Below are 19,665 nucleotides of genomic sequence, written 5' to 3' on the forward strand. Positions count from 1 at the left end.
GCGTGGAATGCGGAGAGCAGCTAAGTGTCACGACGGCCGAGTGAAGTACTGAAAGTGGATATATGAGCGCACCAATGGCGACAGATCTCAGCCATGCAGAGTCAGAAGAGAGGTCTTTTAGCTGACGAGAAGCTTCGATGTGCTCGCAGATAAATCATTTGTGAAAGTACAAACATCTCCTTTCGCTTGCGACCAGGAGGTACGAAGAGTCGAACTTTCACGCAAAGGCGGCCTCATGTGAAGCGCCAAGAAAGTGCAGGGCAGCCTACTGGAGCTGGGTTTTATTGAAGCTTGTGGACGTCGTGGTAACTGGGAGCCATCTCAAAAAAACGACTATCACTGAGAGAGGTGGTAATTTCAGTTTAGCGTTCTGAATCATTGACTTCAATGTTCTGGGCTTTGCGAAGCAACGGGGACTGAGGAACATCGTGCAATAACGTCTAAATTGTGACTTTCAAGATTGGTAGACAGTCCGCGAATGCGAATAGAATATTTGTGCGATTTGCGATGGATATACTGATAAGAGTAACGAAGGTTATGTCAAGCCTTAAACGCAGAGACTGGGCTCTGAGAGTGCGTGACTTTTTCTCGCCCTGGACCTGGACTCGAGACAAAAATTGCAGTCTAGGCATGGAACGGTTTGAACCCCATGAGTCAAGGGTAGACTTGAAGCCGTATGGCTGTGTAGACTAGCATTTTTCTAGTGGAAATTTGGCAAGTCGTGAGCCTATCACTGCCAGAAAGCTTTTGCGTAAACACGAAGCTGCGATAATTTCCGTGCAGGACATTGAATCGACGATTTTGTTGACAACATTACTGCTTATGCATTAAGCAGCGCTCGAGCTGGAAGCAACACTAAGTCATAGTCCCAGATACAAACAGAACGGCGATTATATTTTGCGGTCTTCAGCTTCAAGGTTGTTAAGACGGGACAGAACGACTGTAAGTCGTGATACCAGGGTGTTTGCTTAGTGGGACAGTAAAGAACAGCTGTAAGCTGTTGTCTCTTACTTCGATGTTGATCAAGAGTAAATGCGGTTGTTTTTTGCCATTCCTCAAACCAGAGTCGTCGGTTTCGAAGGCGACCTTTAATCCCGGGTAGACGGGCTAGTCCGTAAAGATAAAATTATTGACTCATCCTCGACATGATGTGACGGTACTGCCGAGTCAGCTTTATTGTGTGATCGACCCACCATGCAGAGCAGAAGAACTCTTCGGGAAAGAGGCGAGAGAGATTTTTCACTCGTGCATGATTGCCCGGGGTGGCCGTAGATATTGTAAGCACTTTTCTTTAACTTTGGCTAAAACTGCAATAGAGCGGGTATAATATGTGTTAGGGATATGCGTAAGAAGGTGCTGGCCGGTGAGGTAACCGAAATGATACGATTTATAACTTAGGAGATGCTGAGCTTGTCATCAGACAAAAATCTGTCATCAAGGACACTTGCAGAGCACTGAGATCGAGGTGAGAGTCAGCTATCCTCAAGGAGCCTACTATATTTTAACGTTTGTTGAAGAAATATCTCGGCGTAGCAACGAAATACTCATCACGGGTCAACGCTGGATAGAAGTGCGTCATGAAATCGACTTGATTTTTGGAACCAAATACTACATCACACAGCGATGGCTTATAGCAAGGAAATGATGCGACTTTATTGACTCTCCTATCTTTCGTGCGAAGCACAATACGGGTTTGTTCTTAAACAGAAACGCTTGCCACTTAACGCCAAATTTTCGTGTCAGAAAAGCTTACGAATGCTTATAATAAACCAGATACGGCTGAGACTGCAACGCAGACGCCAATCCTAGGAGCGGATGTGATGCATTACAACATGGTCGGCTATACTCGATCAAGTAACGTTGACCTATTTGACGATTACTATCAAATATTGGATGATTTCCTCTCGCTACGGTGAGCTCTATGAGCGGGGGTGCTATGGGGGTGGCTAGTTATGCACAGGGATTGTCTAACGGGTAGCGACGTCCAACTGTCTGATGACGTAGCTATCTACGCCAGATTGTGGCTTCGCATCAACTTATACTTATTTCGATGACGTATCGCCTTGATTGGATATAGAGATCCAAACTAAGTACTTGCGAGCAGTGCGTAAGTGTATGTACTTTCACAGCAATTCGTCAATATAGACAGGCGTGGCTTTGGTGCCAACGAAGTTCCTTTCTGGTTTGCATCAGCGCCCATGGAAAACAGCAAAATAACGCTGAATGCAGTGAGCGCACCTTCCGTGGCGAACGGCTCCGAGTGAGAGCGGAAATGTTGGTTGGGACCCGAGAAGTCACTGGGACCATTTCTAACTGAAAATACCCCGCCATTCACACCAATTATTTTAGAAGCGTCAATCGCCGATAATACTTTTGGCTGGGGTTCGTTAAGCTATCAAATTTGGTACTGTCGAGTGGACTTCTGGTTACGATCAAAATATACACGCTCGAGAGCACGGCACGACCTGATCAATTAATCAATCCAATCCAATTAGATTTACTCTTCTTCTCTGCAATCGTTAAAATTGTCTTACAAAAACAGAGCCCCCTTTGATTTATTTTGTCTCACAATTATACATCGATGACCCCGGCTTGCGTTTGCAAACACGGCTATAATGTCGCATTCGTTGCCTACACAATGATTCTGTTTTGTCTAGGCACTTTTATCACTATAAATATGATTTAGTCAACATAGTGACCTCTATCCAATGTATGCTCACAAATAAAACTTGTATCCCAGTGGCTGTTAAGGTGTCCGTCCAATCGGGTGACCCACCCTAGATGTTTTTTAAATTTTATTTTGTGCCCATATGTCGTTCTACTGGCGTGAAGAACGTTCTAGCAGCTTACTATATGATCGCAGCGCGTGCTCTCACGAACATCATATCGAGCTACTATAACGTGCTAAACGCTTCAATTGATTTGAGTTCAAGTTTCTGTTTTCTGTATTCCATCAAAAGTTCTCGTTAATCCTGTAACACGCCTTGATTCTCGTCATAAACGACTTTTCGTGTCTTGCTTTAAAATAGTAATATCGAACAAACCTTACCTTCTCAGAAATATTGTTAGATCTTCGACCTGTCACCCATGGTGAGCTAAATAATTGGCCGTCTATTCATTATCAGACAATCACTTATTGCAGCCTCCAGTAGTTATGTTGTTACTGATGTTTATTTAACGAAATAATCAAACTCAAATACCGACGTATAGCCAACTTAATAATCAAGCAGTGCATTATATGTTTCACAAAAGAAACCCCAACGAATAGTCACGATAGAACTCTCGTACGGCCTCCTCGTTCCGATTTGTTTCAGCCAGTAGCGCCATAAAGTCAATACTCTCGACAGCAAGAAGCTCTAATACCTTTGCTTCATCCTCGCACAAAACGACTGATGCCAGAGTAGAACCAATTAGCTTTGCAGCCTTTCCATTATAGCGCAAATGATCCGTCATTGCTACAAGTTGCGGTATTGTAAGGCAACCAGATACCACAGAGGGTGCAACCATCTCACTTAAGTACGGCAGAGTCTTGGGAATATCAATTTCAATTTCCTCGGTAAACTCCAGTACATTCTGAAGTGCACTCTCCAATGCGGCACTAGTTACAATCTTGCGGTCATATAAGCCAGCCAAGAAGCTTGCAACTGCCTCTCGCTCCTTCTCCCCTCTTTCAAGACCAATATTTAATACCTTGTTAGGGATTAGATTGTAGTGAGTCGCAGCATTTAGCTCCGTCAAACTTGTATATGCTTCCTCCAGGTCTTCCAGCTCAACATACTCGTCCAGAATAGCCTTCACCTTCTTCTCAAAGGCTTCAGCTGTCATCGGTGAAACAGACGTCACCTGTGATGTCTTTTTAGGTCTAAGAGATTCACCACAGCTTGACTTGGCCGAAAAAGGAGTTGGAGGGCGACCAATGTCTTCACGACCACGTGAAACTCGCATAGACGACGAGCTGTTGCTACGACTACGCTCCTTACGTCCAATGTCATTGCCACTTAATGAAGCAAATGTATTGCTGTTAGTAAGACGAGAATTGCTCGGATGGCGAAGGAGACCACCCGACGATGGGGCCGGGAAACGATCTGAATTACTGCGGTGTTTCATACCTTTTGAACGTGGTCCACCCGTGACTGTTTCCCAACCATCTGCATCCACTGAAGCAACACCGTTACTATTGCTGTTGCTGGACAAAGGTGTCGAAGTAGCAGAAGCACGTGCCTTCCAGGCTGACGCGCCACCGCCTCCACTACTTCGTCTTCGATCGTTCGAATTAATTGAGCCAGTGGAATTCATCGAGTGACTGCGTTGAAGCCGAATGTGGCTTCCAGACTTGGTACTGGATCGTTCCTTTTCTTTTGCTTCCCGGGCAACCTCAGCGTGCACCTCGGCAATTGTCATAGCTTTGGATTCCTTACGTCGGGCAACCCATCGATTCTTTCGCAAGTCCAGCAAATCCTGAAGCATAAAGCGCACACGCGTACAAAGCAATTTGGATTGTCCACTCAGCTTTCTAATCGTAGTATAGTATCCGGAAATGTGTTCTAGTTCCGCCTGTTCTTTGGCATTCGCTTCGAGGGTTTGTCCAATTGTACTTAACAAATTACATAAACATTCGAGCGATTCTTCATCAGGGGCCGCAATGTCACCAAATAAGATACTGATGCACTCGTGCATGATTCGGGAACTCAGCATTCGCTGCTTAAAAAGTTCGCCAACAAAGCGAATATGCCCAAGAGAAGCGCGTTTAAGAATTAATTCCTTTTCAAGACGTTCTGCTTCGGCCATGTCATCTAATCCTTCAATCTCTGGCTTGGCTTCAAATTCTTTTTGGCATTGTTGCAACAGCAGCTTTCGAAAAAGCTTGTGCGTATTTGTAACCACTTCACCTTCCTCCAAAGTGATCGCAGGCATGGCCGTCTGAGCAATTTTAGCACAAAGTTCAGCATACATGGTCGAAAAATGCCATTCCATCTGTGCCTTGGCAATCACCATCTCAATCACTCCTTTTAAGACATCCAATCCACGAACAGCAACCTCAATCAGTTGATCCGAGAGTTTTTCAAACTTTTCAATCGACAATTTGTTTAAAATGGACTTGGCTTCTTTTAGAGACGCCTCGACAGTCTCAACCGGTTCATCGAGACGAGACTTAGCGTGTGATGGCTTCCATCGAGTTTCCTCGTTAATATCAAGCGGTGCACAGTCTTCCAAAGCAGGCGCAGTCTCATGATGGCTACGGTCGCCGCGTCCTGCACGAACTCCACGGCTACTTCCACGCTCCCGCCGTCCACGACCTTCACCAGAGCTACTACTGCATTGACGACTCAAAGACCGCGACGAGTCAGTGCGACGCACGTCTCTGCTTAAAAAATCTGAGGCAGAAGCTGAGAGTGCCTTAGTCGACTCGTCTGCAGCAATACAGCTTTCTTTGACGCTCTCCGGCATTATACACAGTTCGATTTCTGGCTCCATATCGAGCAGTTGTTGAATGGTGTAAAGTATACGCTCACCGATCATGACCTGCTCCGTCACTATTTCTTGTGTCTCTCTCTCGGTCTTGGGCTCTTTAGTGGTCCCGTTATCCTCGAACTCGACATTAATATCGTGTTTCTGCTTCTCTTCACGCTCAGTTGCCTCTACTTGGATTTCAGGCTTCGCGTCATCCTTAATATCGTCAACCTCTGGCTCGGAGGCGTTCGAAGAAGCAGCTGACGTCGCTGGCGTCGATACAGAGTCGGACAACGTAGTCGTCACTTCATTTTTCTTCACAAGGTTCGTAGTTGTGGTCGACATTACTGTTTCAACACTTTGAGTTGATTTCGGGGGCGCTTGCATCGAAGCAGGCACAAAAACTGGCGCCGTGACTATATAGCAGCAAAGGAAAAATATCAGAATTGCTTTTCTTCAAGTGATTTTGTCGCAAACAGCTTACAGGAAGGCACAAAGGGCTTGGCCGATAGCTTCAACTGGCTCGTTCTGGGGATAGGCGGCGGTGTAGCTACTGCCGACGGGATCCAAACGGGGGCAGCAGTATTAAATACGAATTCTTTAGCAGTAGGGCGCAACTTTGAAGAGCTTCCAGAGACGCCCACTTTTGCTTTCATGTCCAGTGTGGCACCATTCTCGGGTCGCGTTTCCGTCATGATACTTCAACTCTTAATTGTGTGTTGACGTATTTGAAGAATTCTAGCGTATAGATCGAAGTAACACAAAGACGCACAGGCACGATGCTCAAATTTACCTAGGAACGCAGACCGCGAATGCTCAGTAACCACAACAATGTTTATTGCCGTTAGGTATTTCATTGGTTAAAAGGTATTGACTGGTGGTGACTGCGAAAAGTGTGGGCCACAACAGCAAGGGGAAAATCGTGGTCATTAATTAATTATATATTGTAGTATCGATTTTTGAAAATTCATACATTCGGAAAATAAAGACGGATGTGAAGCAAGAGAATTTTTTCACTCGTGAATGAAGTAACCAGGTCAGTCGTAGAGATCGTTTGTCTCCTCTCACTAAATCTGGCAAAAGCTTCTTTGAAGCAGAAAACATATCTGGGGGCATGTGTAAGTTTGTGCAAGATAGTGCAAGATAGTGCAAGACGGTGAGGTCACCAAAATCGCAGAGTTGATAACTCGAAAAAAAACTGACCTCATCCCAGACATCTGTCATTGCGGATACCCGCAGAGCACCAATAACGTTACCGCTTTTCTATTGTTTGCGAAGAGTTGTCTAGACGAGGTGACGAGATATTTACCACGCGTTTATTCCTCGTCGTGGAATATATATTGAACCCAAAAGTAACTATTGCGTTACATAGCAAAGCTCATACCAAGGGTGTAATGCGACATCATTGACACTTTTGATCGTGCGAAGCAAGGTGCAGGTTCGGTCTTTGATAGTAACTCTTCCTACTAGGTTCGAAAATTTCGTAAATAATGGCTTACGGTAAGGGGCAAATTGTGCACGCTTATAGTAGCTGAGAATGCAACGCGAATGCCAATTTTAGGAATGGGTGTGCTGTATAACATCATGGTTGGCTGTACTCGGTTCAATGGCTTCACCTTGATTGACGATTATCAGCAACTGCTGACTGATGAGAAAGAGCAATACTGCGGTGAGATACCTGTGCGGGGGTTCTATGGGAGTGGCTGACTATTGTACAGGGACTGTCTTGTGCAATAGAGACGTTCAATTAGCTTGTGGAGCAGCTGACATGGCCTTATCATGGAAAAGCACAAATTTTTATGATATGTTTGTCCTGTTCGAATATGAGATCCACATTAATCACTCGCGCGCAGTTTTTACTTTAACAGAAGATTCACTTAAGTAAACGAGTGTATCTTTGGCATCGAGTAATTTTTCTTCTGGGTTGCATCATTCGAAAGCGTGACCACAGACATATTTCGCAAAGATAAAGGCCAACGTAGATTGACCGATGCCTTTGCTCCAAATGAACTCGAGGAATTGGTTTGGCCTAGCCAACTACCTGCACAAGTAGTGCGCATACTTAGACGACCTGACACAACCCCTCATCAAATGCCTCGAAAGGGTGTGAAGTGCATTGGGGTGCGGCGGATAAGGTGGCTTTTGGGGCTGTAAAAAAAGGCTGCATTGGTTTCTCCGACTCTCACTCTTTCAAATCCAGATCGGCTTTTTCACGTCATCTGTGGCGCCTTATCCCTCGCAGTAGACTGCGCATTGCTTCAAGTCGATGCCAATGGGCGTGAACGCGTGATCGCGTTTGAGTCTCGCTAGCTGAAAGTTGTTGAAATGAACTATCCTGCTCGTACCAGGGAGCTTGTTGCAACAATGTTATGGCCTCGTCAAGCTGAGGCTGAATCTAAGCCGTTCAGTCTGTACATATTACTGGACATTGCGCACAATGACGTCGTTAACATAGCTCATACAATGAACGGCGAAATGGGTATGTTTGTTTGCTTAAAATACCTTGGAGATAAGGTATAAGCTGAGACAGCTTGATGAGGTAGTGGATACGTTTTCGCGCCGCCTAGACTATGAAGTGGCACATCACAGCCGTGACGTCACCAATTAACGAGGTAACATGTTAAGTATACCGGTCGGACGCAACAAGTGATTTGTAAACAGAAATTTGAGAGCGCAGATGCCGCTGCATTAAAGCGCGCGGTTGCACGCTTGCACCGCTATGCTTTTTTCAGGGCTCACTATAATGCTTTTTTCAAGGCTCGCTATATTACAGCACTGGCCTACATGATACTCATCATGTGGTATGAACAAAATACCGAAGAAGGCACACAATACCCCTTTTGAGTGTCTATCATGAAAGAGGCATAATCTTTGGTGAGCGCTATGTATTCGCAGCCCAATATGTATACGTGCGTAGGGCATATGCGCGCACAAGTGAAACGTGTCCAAGAGCTGAGTCCTGTCGTATGCGGCGACACCTTGGCCAGCCTGTCAGCTCTGGCGACCATTTTGGCCTTCCTAAGAAACGCGTCCAGCCATCAGTATTGTGGCTTTTTATGGACCGTCTGGGTTGGATGGCTAATCTCGCTGCTACCGCAATTATGTGGCCGGTGAGGGTACTGCTAAGTTTTTCCTCGAAAGAGTATTTCGTTGCCATGGCTCGTCGATAGTCATCGTATCGGATAGAATCGACGCATTACGGTGAAGTCTCGACAGAAAATTCTCAAGGTGTTCGGCATTAGTTTAAAATAATCAGCTATTGACCATTCGCAGATATGGAACGCGAAAATAGCTTCGTGAAGGAACTTCTTCTGTGCTCTTGTACATTAAGACTGCGAAACTGGAGTAAATTTTTCCTTCTCATTGACTTTGCACTGAATAAGGCCGTACATGCCTCAACAGGCTTTACCCCAGTCTACATATTAGTTTGGCGAACCCCCGGGTGCCTTCGACTTCGCCACGAAGTGTATCTGATCTTATTAAGGAGGGGCAGTCAATTAAAATCGATTTGCTGATATCAATCCGACCACACTTCAAATCAAAATAAGCAATTTTATGAATAAATTTTCATGTGCAGTGTGCACGACACTATGGCTTAGCGCCGAGACGCGCAGATATCGGAGACAGATAAGAAAATCCGCAATCATGCTGTGAGATGGAAAGTAATACTGGACTCTATAAGCCTAGCACACTCTCAGTGTCTGTGCCCGCGCCACATCGGACCGTTCGCGGTCGTAGCAAAAACGAGATTCAGTTATCTCTTGTTATTCCATAACGAATGCAAAACATCAAGTTTTCATGTGAGCTTACGTGCAGCGGGGCTGACTGGCTCTTTGCTTAGAGAAAGCTAAGCTAAGGTCACCAACCTTACGTTCTTGATAGGAACCAGTACGAGTGCAGCGGATCGCGATCCGCTGCCTCCGAGAGTACTTTAGAAACTCAGCCAAGGTAGACTCTTCCGCTCAAAGTTAAAGCTGTATTTATTTGTTTTAGTTGCGGCAGAGCCGCTAATATCTAAAACCTTAGGTTTTAATACAGTAATACCAAATTGAATCCTAATTGATATGCGTTACTACTAGCAGTCCGGCCACGTAGTGGCTTCTTGTTACTGTGTTGCCACAACATTGTGTAATTACATCAGCTTGTGTAGTCCACACCTGCGTACGGTTACACCATCTTGTGTGACTCGCCCTTTCATACAAGGGTACGTGTAACCCCGTTCCATCACCGTTGTGACATGAGCAGGCTCATAGACCTGTCTGCGTGACAACGCATCAACCAAAGCATTCTGCTTTCCTAAATTAAGTCAATCCCACTCGTATGAGCCAGTCGGACTTGAGAATCTCTGCCGCAGACAAAGCCTAGCATCTACCTGAAAGCGGCGATGAGGCTCTGACATGCTGGATATGGGCAGTGTTATGACGAAGGTCAGAGGGCAAATCTAAATTATGACTTGTTTAACCATACGATGCATACCGGGACTATCGGGTAAAGTCAATGTTCGACACGACTAAGAGCACTCGAGAGCTAGCCGCGAGAAAGTCGACATCACCGGCACAGATTGATAATAAAAAGGCGGCTCACATTCAAGTGTTACGTCAGGCGAGTCGACGGGTACATTAAGGATTCTGTTGAAGTGGAATTTTTATCCTCCGTTTGAATTCGCCGAAGCTTGATTTAATACTTCAGAAAGATTGCCCTAGTGCCGTTGCCGCTTGCGATTTGGGGCACCCTCTGCCTGAGAAGAGGCAGAGTCACTCGTCGCAGCTCTGCTTCCAGCCCGTGGGAGGTGATTGAAAGAGATAATTGGTTGGTGGCCATTACATTTGCCTCATAGAGGGGAGCGGGACTGTTAACATCCGGAGCTTGAGGTGTTGAGTTATCACCTCGATGTCCGGCGTCGTGCTTTGAACTGTACGTAGTCAAGCATATAAAAATGTTGTAGGCAAACGACCGCTTTGCTGGAGCTGGCTTGTAAAGTATTTAGACGGGTCAGGCGGCGTGCTTCCCTCTTTAAATGCGTGATCTGAATCATTCAGTCAGCTGCACTTTGATCAGCTTCTAGTAATAACGTACGTTCCTTCTAGATGGAACGGATTTCCCAACCGATTTTCTAATCCCAAACGACTACTCTTGGAGATGGTGATCAGTGGGTCTCGTGAAAATGATGACCTGTAGGTTGAAAACGCTTCCGCAAAGCCATTTCCCCTTAAAATATGAGCGTACGGTCCACACAAACCGGTGTGCAGGACCCACACACCAACTGCGAGCAAATTTGGACGCTTAAACCGTAATCATGACGTGCTTGGGGCTAAAGTCAGTGTGGCTCTTTTATTAACAGAAAAGCAAGCAAGGTTCCTTGAGCCAGATTCAGCTCGCTGGGAAAGAGCAGAACATCGCTGGTGTGTCAAAACACTCCTGCCAATGGGAATAACGAAGCGTAGACAATAACTCGTGTATAGAGGAAGCGTAGCGTACTGAGCGCCTCCTTTGTGGGGATCGGTTAAGCCTTGTATTGCCGGGTGAGGGCGGAGATGTTTGGCTGAGATTCAGAAAGCCAGTGGTGGTCATTCTCATATGATACTGTCTCAGCATTCTCACCAAAAAAGTTAAGCGCGCCGGGCGCGAAAACCGCTCTGGTGACGGGGACCCTTTAACCACTAAAATCGTTCACGAAGGCAAAAATCTCATCAATGCAGTTACGGTAAAGAGTAGTGATTGTAGTGGTACCCAGGCGCAGTGGGTGTTCGTGGAGCGGTCAGTTTTGCGGGGAGTCTTAAATAGACAAAGTAAATGTGAGCCCTACTGCATCCCACCTTTTAGTAGAAGTCGGCAAGTGATGTAATCGTGTGTAGTTAAGCCTATCCCATTTAGTAGGCGCGGGACGCCGTACGGGGAATAATTGAGTTTGGTCGAGCCTCAGAGAGGTAGCGGGCAGCAAAGCCCAGCCTCATTTCGAAGACAGAACGTGAATGAAAACCGGGCTTGCTGGTTGTGGATGCGATTATGAAGGGCTTGAAGACGCCAAGGAAGATTTTTATGGACTCCATGGTGTCGAGCATAATTGCTCGACGCTCCTCGATGGAAGAAAGCCAGCTGTATGCTGAGGCGCTGAAGGCGCGGTTAGATAACACCGTCACTGTTCGCTTAGCGACGGGGACATGTGTCACGGTGCTGAGGGCCCCTGTGGACCTCGGTGTCAAGCTTCTTGACTTTGATAGCGTGAGACGCTGCTTAGTCTTAGACTTGGATTCAAGATTTGGGCTCATCCTTGGCATGGCATGGCTAGAACACCATGAGCCATCAATCGATTGAAGGTCGAACACCGTCGGGATTACGCGCAAGTCTTCTGGTGGAGCTTTGGTGAGTCATGAACCCACCTCTACTAGGAGGCAAACGCTACTGGTGCGGTCACGGGACCGGGACGGTCAACGTGCTGGAGATCGAAGTATCTGAGTTGGTGAACACCAAAGGGTATCGGACAGGAGCTCCGAGCATGGCTCGCGGGCTGAATGTGAAGTGGAACGTAACCCACTGAGCGCTGCTTAAGCATTCGAGCAATCGCTGCATGCCATGCGTGGCATGATCGGCTACCAGACCAGGCTTCCTCTAAGTGACAGGGCTACGGCAGTCCCGCTGCAGCTCTCCAGTCACAGGCGGTTATTCTGAGGTGTGGTGACTCGTAGGGTCAGAAAACAATGATGATGCGACTTTCTGGCACTCTTTACACTCTCTATTCGAGCGATAGGCCCGCACTGTAGACATTCAAAGATTCACCACGGCGTGGTAGCTTTTTATTAAATATATAATCACAATATGATAGAGCATGCAAAATTTATAAAGTTTGTTTTTTGCAGGCGTTAAATTGGCTCGCTGACCAAGGTCCGGCATACTAGCAACAAACTGGACTCCGTCATGAGTTCCGCGGCAAAGACTCGTAACTCTTTTCGTCTACGACATGAATGCATATTTTAAATGAGGAGAATAATTTGACTTTCTCACAAAGAATGGCCTCTGAGTTGCTACCACGTCTTATGGAAGGACCGTTGAGCAAATTAAAATAAAACCCTTTATGCAGGTATGCTTGCAGGAGCAGGCATGGTATGGGCTAGTGATGAAGAATTCAATCATGCGTAATGGGTGCTTGCTGCGCAATGTTTTAGGAAGGTTGTGAGTGTTAGTGTGGACCACATTTTGATGGTAATGGATCGAACAAGGAAGGCATGTACTATTATATAAAGACGAATTCCAACACTCGGTAGTAGCAAAGTACTTGTACTGACGATGACGATGATATTCACTTAGGAGGTGCATTTTGGACCTGACACAACCACATGACAATGATACCACTTTAGGTGGGTCAATTTATGAATTGCTGAGATGCTCGCCCTAACAAGTTCAATCGAATCGGTCATTGAATATATAAATCGGAAAAGAAGGTGCTTCAAAAATGATCCAGCACAAGTACAACAAGTATGAGCATACAGGATGCTTTTAGTCAAAGAGTCTGCTTTAGCAAACCAACGATGTGTATGGAGCAAAACAAAAAGCCCTAATTGTACATTTAACTGGTTAGCTCTGTTATTTCAAGATTGACAGTCATTAGGATCTGTCCGATTTTACTGGTATTGAAAATTTCGTTATATCATACTCAACAAAAAGGCGTCTTTTGTGCTTGACGTGAGCATAGCACTCCACGTGTACCATGAACATTTTCTTTACGGAATTTCATAATGTTTAATCGTATCAATTCTTCAACACTTTTGGATATTCACAATAACACACAAATGTAACGCGAACCTCGTACATCTGAGCAACAGTGTATGTCATAAACGTGCAGGCTATTCACGTCATCTGCAACGCTCCGGCCCCTCGTATAGGCTGGATTTTGCTTCACGCAGATACCCCAATGGCATGATCATAATAGAAGTATGTCTCGCCAGCCTAAAGTCATGATAATCAAGCTGATGACATAGAGCTACCTGCCATGTTGTATATGTCAATTTCAGGCGACACCTACTGGGTTGAATTGATTTGTGATGATTACAAATCACACGCCATTTTGCACACCTTCGCCGACTCGATATCGCTCTGAGAGACGATAAAGCTTGCCGAGTATAACTCACATCAAAGGATCCTGGTGGTAGGTTATGTGTGGCGGCTACGGTGTTGCGTACGTCGGTAAGCTTTATCTCCAATCGCTAGTGTGACACGAAAATTCGACGATGATATCCGTATGTCATACAAATCAGACGCAACGGGTGCTGCGCAATTGAAACTTTCGGAAGGCTGATACCATAAGATTGCTTTTCTAAGCGTTCACAGGCGCGCTAACACCGCTACAATTCATGCTATATTTACAGCACATATTCAATACGATGCACAATGTGTTATAATAAAAGTTTCGTGAAAGGAGTATAGTTCAGAGAGTGATGGATCAATATGTACACTCCTATGGGTACACGTGTAGAAATCATCAACAGACAAGTCTCACACGTGCGACCGCATGCTCTGGCCTCTCCCACCAGTCATGACAAAGTGCCGACAATCTACTCATGTGACACTTTATCTCTTACTAGCAACGCTTTCTCAAGATTCGGGATGCCCGACTCTTTGAAAGTCGGCTGGGCAAGAACGTTTGCCTTGCTAATGTCAGCGACATCAGTCAATCTTACGTCCCCTGCCTTGACACCTATAAGCAAAATGATTTTTGTGAGCGAGATTGACTTGCTGTATTCAGGACGACTAGCAAAATTGATGTATTATTTCTCAGCGACAAATCCCGTTCCAACATTTTGATTAGTTTGTACTTCGAATGTATATATACAAAAATTCGAATTTGTAATGTGGTTTCCAGTAGAAAAGATTCTATGATTTTGATATAGACGAGATTGTGATAATTTTTTAAAAATCGTTTCGTCTCGTTTTGTGCCGATATGGCCGAAAGCTGAACATTTAAAAGTAATATAGATGATAAAGTCTGAGTAATTTTTTATATATATGGTTAGTAGAGAACTCCTATTAAACGCAGTTAATCCAGCTGCCCTTTCAAGTCCTGTAACGTCTAAGCAATTGCGCCGTTGCGCCCTCGAAAACTTAACAATTGCAGTCACCAAGAGCTAGATTTACGCGCTTGACATCCCTATGAGGATCTAGGAAGTAAATCCATCTCAAAGCTCAGTCTATCCATTCTTTGTTCTTGCTTCGATGAGAAAGCCCATACGAGGTTTGTATATGACAAATGAGCACCTCAGCGATGGATATAACCGGATACCTTCGACTCCAAAGCCTTGATCCGATTGAATACCTCTTGAGTGCCTCAAGCCAATTGCCACAATAGTATCGTTCGAAGAGAAATAAGCGCTAATTAACAGACTAAATACGATGAGTTGCCTATGCAAACTACACATCCTTATCTTACCCGATGAAAAGGCCTACTCTCATGTGCACGCTTGTTGATACACTCACTATAGTCATTCCCAGAATCTGGTACCCAGTCCCCCTTTTGAAGGATCTTGGAAGATTGAAGCACCACTTTAGCAAAATCACGTTGCATTGCTGCCGATGGCCATGCAGTATAGCCACTAAAATCGCTTTTCTTGGGTAAGCAACACATTTGTGCGCTGCAACCTGTATTAAGCTCATAGCTTCGACGCCATTTTTGTCAGCAGAATCATGGCTATAAGCATGGCTGGTGTCATCATGTAAGGGAGGCGAGGTTAAGATTTTCGTAAACATCGACTTCACGTTTTATACTTAACAATCTCAAGTGATAAGCAATAGACATTCTTGCTTCGACAAACTTATTAGGTAGCAAGATTGACAAGACGAGGATCGTACCTCGCCATACTCTATGAATCATATAATCTTTAGTACTATTACCAAGAAGCAGTACCAAGGCTATTTACTTTCACAGAGGGAACTCACCGCAGCTGATCAAGCAAAAAAAAACAATACTTTCAAGGTGTTGTGATGTGTGCGGTCAGAAAGAAGCCAGAAGTCTTACATTCGAGCCTAGCTTGAAACGTGCTCAAAATACAGCTACGATCTCACCCACGGCTAGTTAAACAGCTTGCATCGGATTGTGTTGATCAAGAAACTGCTGTAACTTAAGCTATTATAGAAGCAAGTAATGTTTTTCAAAATGACATATACCGCATCGTCGACTCTGTACCGGGAAATCTAGATGCTTAACGATACGATGAGTTAATATTTTTGGCGCAGCTTTTAAATAGGTGGACTTGAATGACTAGAATATTCAGGCCACGTGTGGCTTCAATTGGTAATTTGAAACGGATCCGTGAATCTTTTGGAAAACGCGGAGGTAGTAGGCCAGAACGCAGTGTTTACGTTGGCCTTTCTTATCACAATCCTTTGCAGAGATAGCATATCATGATGTCGAACATTGTGGTCTCCATCGCCGATCGGACCCAGAATCCATGCGCTTGAGTCGACAGTAAAGGAAGAAAATTTTTGGTGATTGATGCTTGTGAGAAACAATAAAGTTGAGTTTGTTACATGACTTAGGAATAGAATAAATCAATATTGGGTTGTGATCCCAGCGGCATTTACATCTTTGTAGGGGAGGTGAAACAGGGCACATATCCTATGAAATAACACTATTGACCTTGTCTTGAAGCATATTTTAAAAGCACTGCGCTGATTCCCGATGAGTAGTTCGTGTCGTACTATAAACCGGTGCTAGGAAGAAATTGTAGGTTACGTGGACACGCGTTGCATTTAGCAGGGTTCTATTATCGTGATGAAGAATTGTTAACATCAGTGAAATTCTTTGGCTAGCTGCTTTAAAATGAGGACGCCATAAGCCCATCCAGTGAGTGTAAGTACTAGATGGATCCAATGACCGTCCTGCTTTTCTTCTTGTTCTGTTGCTCAGATTTCGCGAGCTGCATTTCCTCAAGCCCGTTAATCATTATGTCTTCCCAACTCGCGGTAATTGATGATGTTAGCTATATTTGTGCACGGAAATTTTCTAGCCATCACTTGTTGTTCAGCCTTCTCAACTTGCTCCCGAGCGTCTGCGATCCCACGATAAGCTCAAGCTATCGAGATGCTGACCATCCTCACGCCATCTTCCATCATAAGCTCGTTAGACATGACGAATTATCGTTACACGTGTATGTCACTTGATTCTAACGTAGAACCTCCGCAACTTGTTCCACAGTCATCACCGCACGTAGCAACATCTCGAGCAATCCGATCAAGGACCCTCATGTCATTTAAATATCATGTTTGCCTCTGAATTACGCTGGCTTTGTATGTGCCAGTTGCCAGCGTCATACAAATGAAGAAACCCCTTTGGACGTTATCTCCTTAAACGATTATTTGATCGATCGGCAGACATGGTGACGATCGTAAAGCTTGAAACTTTTTTGCAGTTATTGATCTGATGCGATGACTTGTTGCGCAAAACGTAATTTTAAGTACTTAATCAGTATTGGTTTTCAGACTGCTCAATGTAACCTAAATGTAAGGCTTATGTTTCATATTTACTGAGATCAATCCTGTACACACGCATTCAGTGGCGTACTTGGTGAAGCAATGTCTTATCTTTGGAACACAAGTCATCTGTTTGCATAAATTTTGGATTGTTTGTATCATCCATATTTCTAATTTTTTATGCTGTTACAGTATACATTTTCTTAATTTTTGGCACATGTTGCTGTCGCTAATGCTAAATACCGGTATATTTGATATGCGACTGGTTTTGGTAATCTACGCTCTATATTCATATCAATATTATTTTTCTGTACAGTCTTTTTAGTCCTACGCATATCCATTACACCTCACCTCCGCACATCCATTACGCCTCTTGACGCTGCACCATTCTACACGCTACGATGCATCAAGCGGACTATTGCGGAGAACGTTACGGCGGGCAGTCGATAAAAAAGATCGATGGATTTGAGTCTAGGGAATCTGGAACCATCTGTAACGTTCGTGGGCTACGGTCGAGCGACTTTCGAATCGAGCTGAAACTAAAGCGTCTGGAAGATGCATGGCTTGGGGAATTTGAAGTATACATGGTTAGCGGGGATCCTGCTGGTGTTGAGTCAAAGCTCCATCCTGCTTCTTCGATGTGGTTGTGATAGTAGGAGAGACCATGGATCGTAAAGCGGCGACGATTTTTGTTTTGAATCAATGTATTGCTTTGATTCTCAGCCACACAATTGACAGCAGCATCATATTTGTGCTGCCTGATTCCACATAACGCAACTAACGAACGTAGACCGTGACCTTGAGAGTATGATCGACCAGATCGAAACCTTGAGCGCTTAGTCTTGCGATTGGGATTTAAGGAATACGATGATGGTGGTGCAGCTTCATTGTCAATACTGCGGCTATGATGGCAGCAAAACCACTGAAATGGCATGGTCATGTAAGTTTCTTACAATCTAGTCGAGTAATTAGAGAATGAAGTGTACTATATGATTGAAGATGGGGTCAAATCCTAGAAGATGAGGCTGGTGTGTGGACGGTACAAAACAATAAACACCTTAAAAAGAGAAACTATTGCACTTATTTATCCTAATAAGTTGACCTAATTAACCTTCAAGAACGACAGTCTCGCACCCATACAGTCACGCATACGACACTTGTCTGACCTTAAACCGGGTAATTCTGTTGTGACAAAGTGCCTAAGAATCGACGTAGGTAAAAATTACAGTTTCTAACGCGAGTGAGTATGAGCATACATCATGTCAAAAGCTGTCCACGAGCCATGTTTTTATGCCCAGTGATGCCCAGTGTTAATCTGAGGTGTTAAAATCATGTTAGGAATTCTGAAAAGGTTGGTGGATATCGCACATCATGCCCCACTTATCATCAGAAATAACAATTTTTTTGAAGAATGTAGTGTTGAATCCTCACTGGGTATGGGGTTGCCACCTCAAGGAATCACTGAGATCGTTTGCTCTTTCGTTTGAGCTGCTTAATTTTCTAATTAAGAATGAGATGTGTGATCAGCGCATTCTTCAAATTCTCCTGTATTTCTGCTTGCATAAATAAAAAAATGTTTGATGTTGTTCCACCTTTCTATCGCTGCCTTCGACGGATGCAAGGTAGCTGTAAAAGCCGCAATGAAACAGGGTGTTCCCTGAGAATGGACTTTTTAGAGGTGCGTCAGTATGTAGCCTAGATAAGATATCAAATAAATTCTGAGACGTAGTCTGGCTTCTTGGTCTTTCTTCGCCTCAAGGAATCAATTAGCCGCGAAACTGACTGAAAACACAAATCACATGGGATCGTTGTGTCGGTGGTGACTCAATGCACATTACCACAACAGCATTTATTTAAGCATTCGACCTCCAGCGCCTGTATATTTTATTGCTTGTGATGGTTGCAAAAAATCGCTCGTATGGTCTTGGAGTCTTGTCGTATGATTCACATTTACATTTTTGTTAATTCTCCTGATATGCCAATTTTCGAACATTTGGGATCGACTGTGTGGCTGGCTTTAAACTGCGCACACAAACCTCGAATTTTTCGAAATGCTTTACATGATGATAAATCATCAGTTTCGCACTGTCATATGCCTCATCACCAAGCATCGTAAATGAAATTTTGAGTAGTAGATGTGATAGCAGTGATAATTGTACGGACGATCCAGTGATTCACTGCTTAATCAGTGGCGACCGAAGTACATCGGTGGGATCGAATAAAGTTACTTTCAAATTGGGCAATATACTCATAAAGTAGTGCACACAAGAGTTTGTTGCTCTTTAGTGCTATAATCTTCTCGTCCAGAAAAGTTCACGCCATTGCATACACGAGCGCCAGTCATGTCAACAATTGTAAATGGGTCAAGTCATTATATGCAATGTGCCAATGTCCTGATATATACAATCATTCCATATTGAGTTTTATGACATAAGTAAAGTAAACCATATCATATTTGAGATTAGAAGAGAAATCATATCGTGTCCACATTTCTGAGTCCTCCCGCATGTATTATCACCCTGCACTTTGTTGTTAGATTTGCTAGTCGAGTATCATGGCGAGCTCGTGCGTGTCTACAGTAAAAATGTTTTTCTATACTATGATTATAAAAAGTGATTATCATTTATCGCTTCTAAATCTTTTGATGGAAACCCTCGTAAGAAGTCTTCTTTCAAATGGCAGTAATGCCATATTCTCGAGCTTGCTATTGTTTTACAAAATTAGATGGGCAGTACCAACACGCTGTCGCAAAGA

The 19,665-nt window shown here is 44.3% G+C and overlaps 4 protein-coding genes across 4 annotated transcripts; 1 reads left to right on the forward strand and 3 right to left on the reverse strand.

Annotated features, from left to right (window-relative positions):
* The first annotated feature begins 2,612 nt into the window (after positions 1-2,612).
* PHALS_14958 (uncharacterized protein) lies at positions 2,613-3,049 on the forward strand. Its single transcript, XM_024718003.2, has one exon. It carries the CDS (start codon positions 2,782-2,784, stop codon positions 2,968-2,970), a length of 189 nt encoding a protein of 62 aa, XP_024583444.1. The 5' UTR covers positions 2,613-2,781; the 3' UTR covers positions 2,971-3,049.
* Positions 3,050-3,243: 194 nt separating this feature from the next.
* PHALS_03736 (eukaryotic translation initiation) lies at positions 3,244-6,146 on the reverse strand (the record flags this gene model as incomplete). Its single annotated transcript, XM_024718004.1, has 2 exons — positions 3,244-5,867; positions 5,936-6,146. 2 exons carry the CDS (start codon positions 6,144-6,146, stop codon positions 3,244-3,246), a joined length of 2,835 nt encoding a protein of 944 aa, XP_024583445.1.
* Positions 6,147-14,633: 8,487 nt separating this feature from the next.
* PHALS_03737 (uncharacterized protein) lies at positions 14,634-15,007 on the reverse strand (the record flags this gene model as incomplete). Its single annotated transcript, XM_024718005.1, has 2 exons — positions 14,634-14,844; positions 14,916-15,007. The coding sequence occupies 2 exons, from the start codon at positions 15,005-15,007 to the stop codon at positions 14,634-14,636; spliced, it is 303 nt and encodes a 100-aa protein (XP_024583446.1).
* Positions 15,008-17,175: 2,168 nt separating this feature from the next.
* On the reverse strand, positions 17,176-18,086 carry PHALS_14960 (uncharacterized protein). The gene has a single exon (XM_024718006.2). It carries the CDS (start codon positions 17,849-17,851, stop codon positions 17,342-17,344), a length of 510 nt encoding a protein of 169 aa, XP_024583447.1. The 5' UTR covers positions 17,852-18,086; the 3' UTR covers positions 17,176-17,341.
* Between the last annotated feature and the right edge of the window lie 1,579 nt (positions 18,087-19,665).

The sequence above is a fragment of the Plasmopara halstedii genome (genome assembly GCF_900000015.1).
Source record: "Plasmopara halstedii genome assembly, contig: Scaffold_2386, whole genome shotgun sequence".
Classification (NCBI taxonomy): Eukaryota; Oomycota; class Peronosporomycetes; order Peronosporales; family Peronosporaceae; genus Plasmopara; species Plasmopara halstedii.

Excerpts from the sequence above, each read along its gene's own strand:
- PHALS_14960 (XM_024718006.2), bottom strand. The coding sequence starts at position 17,851 with ATGACCATGCCATTTCAGTGGTTTTGCTGCCATCATAGCCGCAGTATT.
- PHALS_14958 (XM_024718003.2), top strand. The coding sequence starts at position 2,782 with ATGTTTTTTAAATTTTATTTTGTGCCCATATGTCGTTCTACTGGCGTG.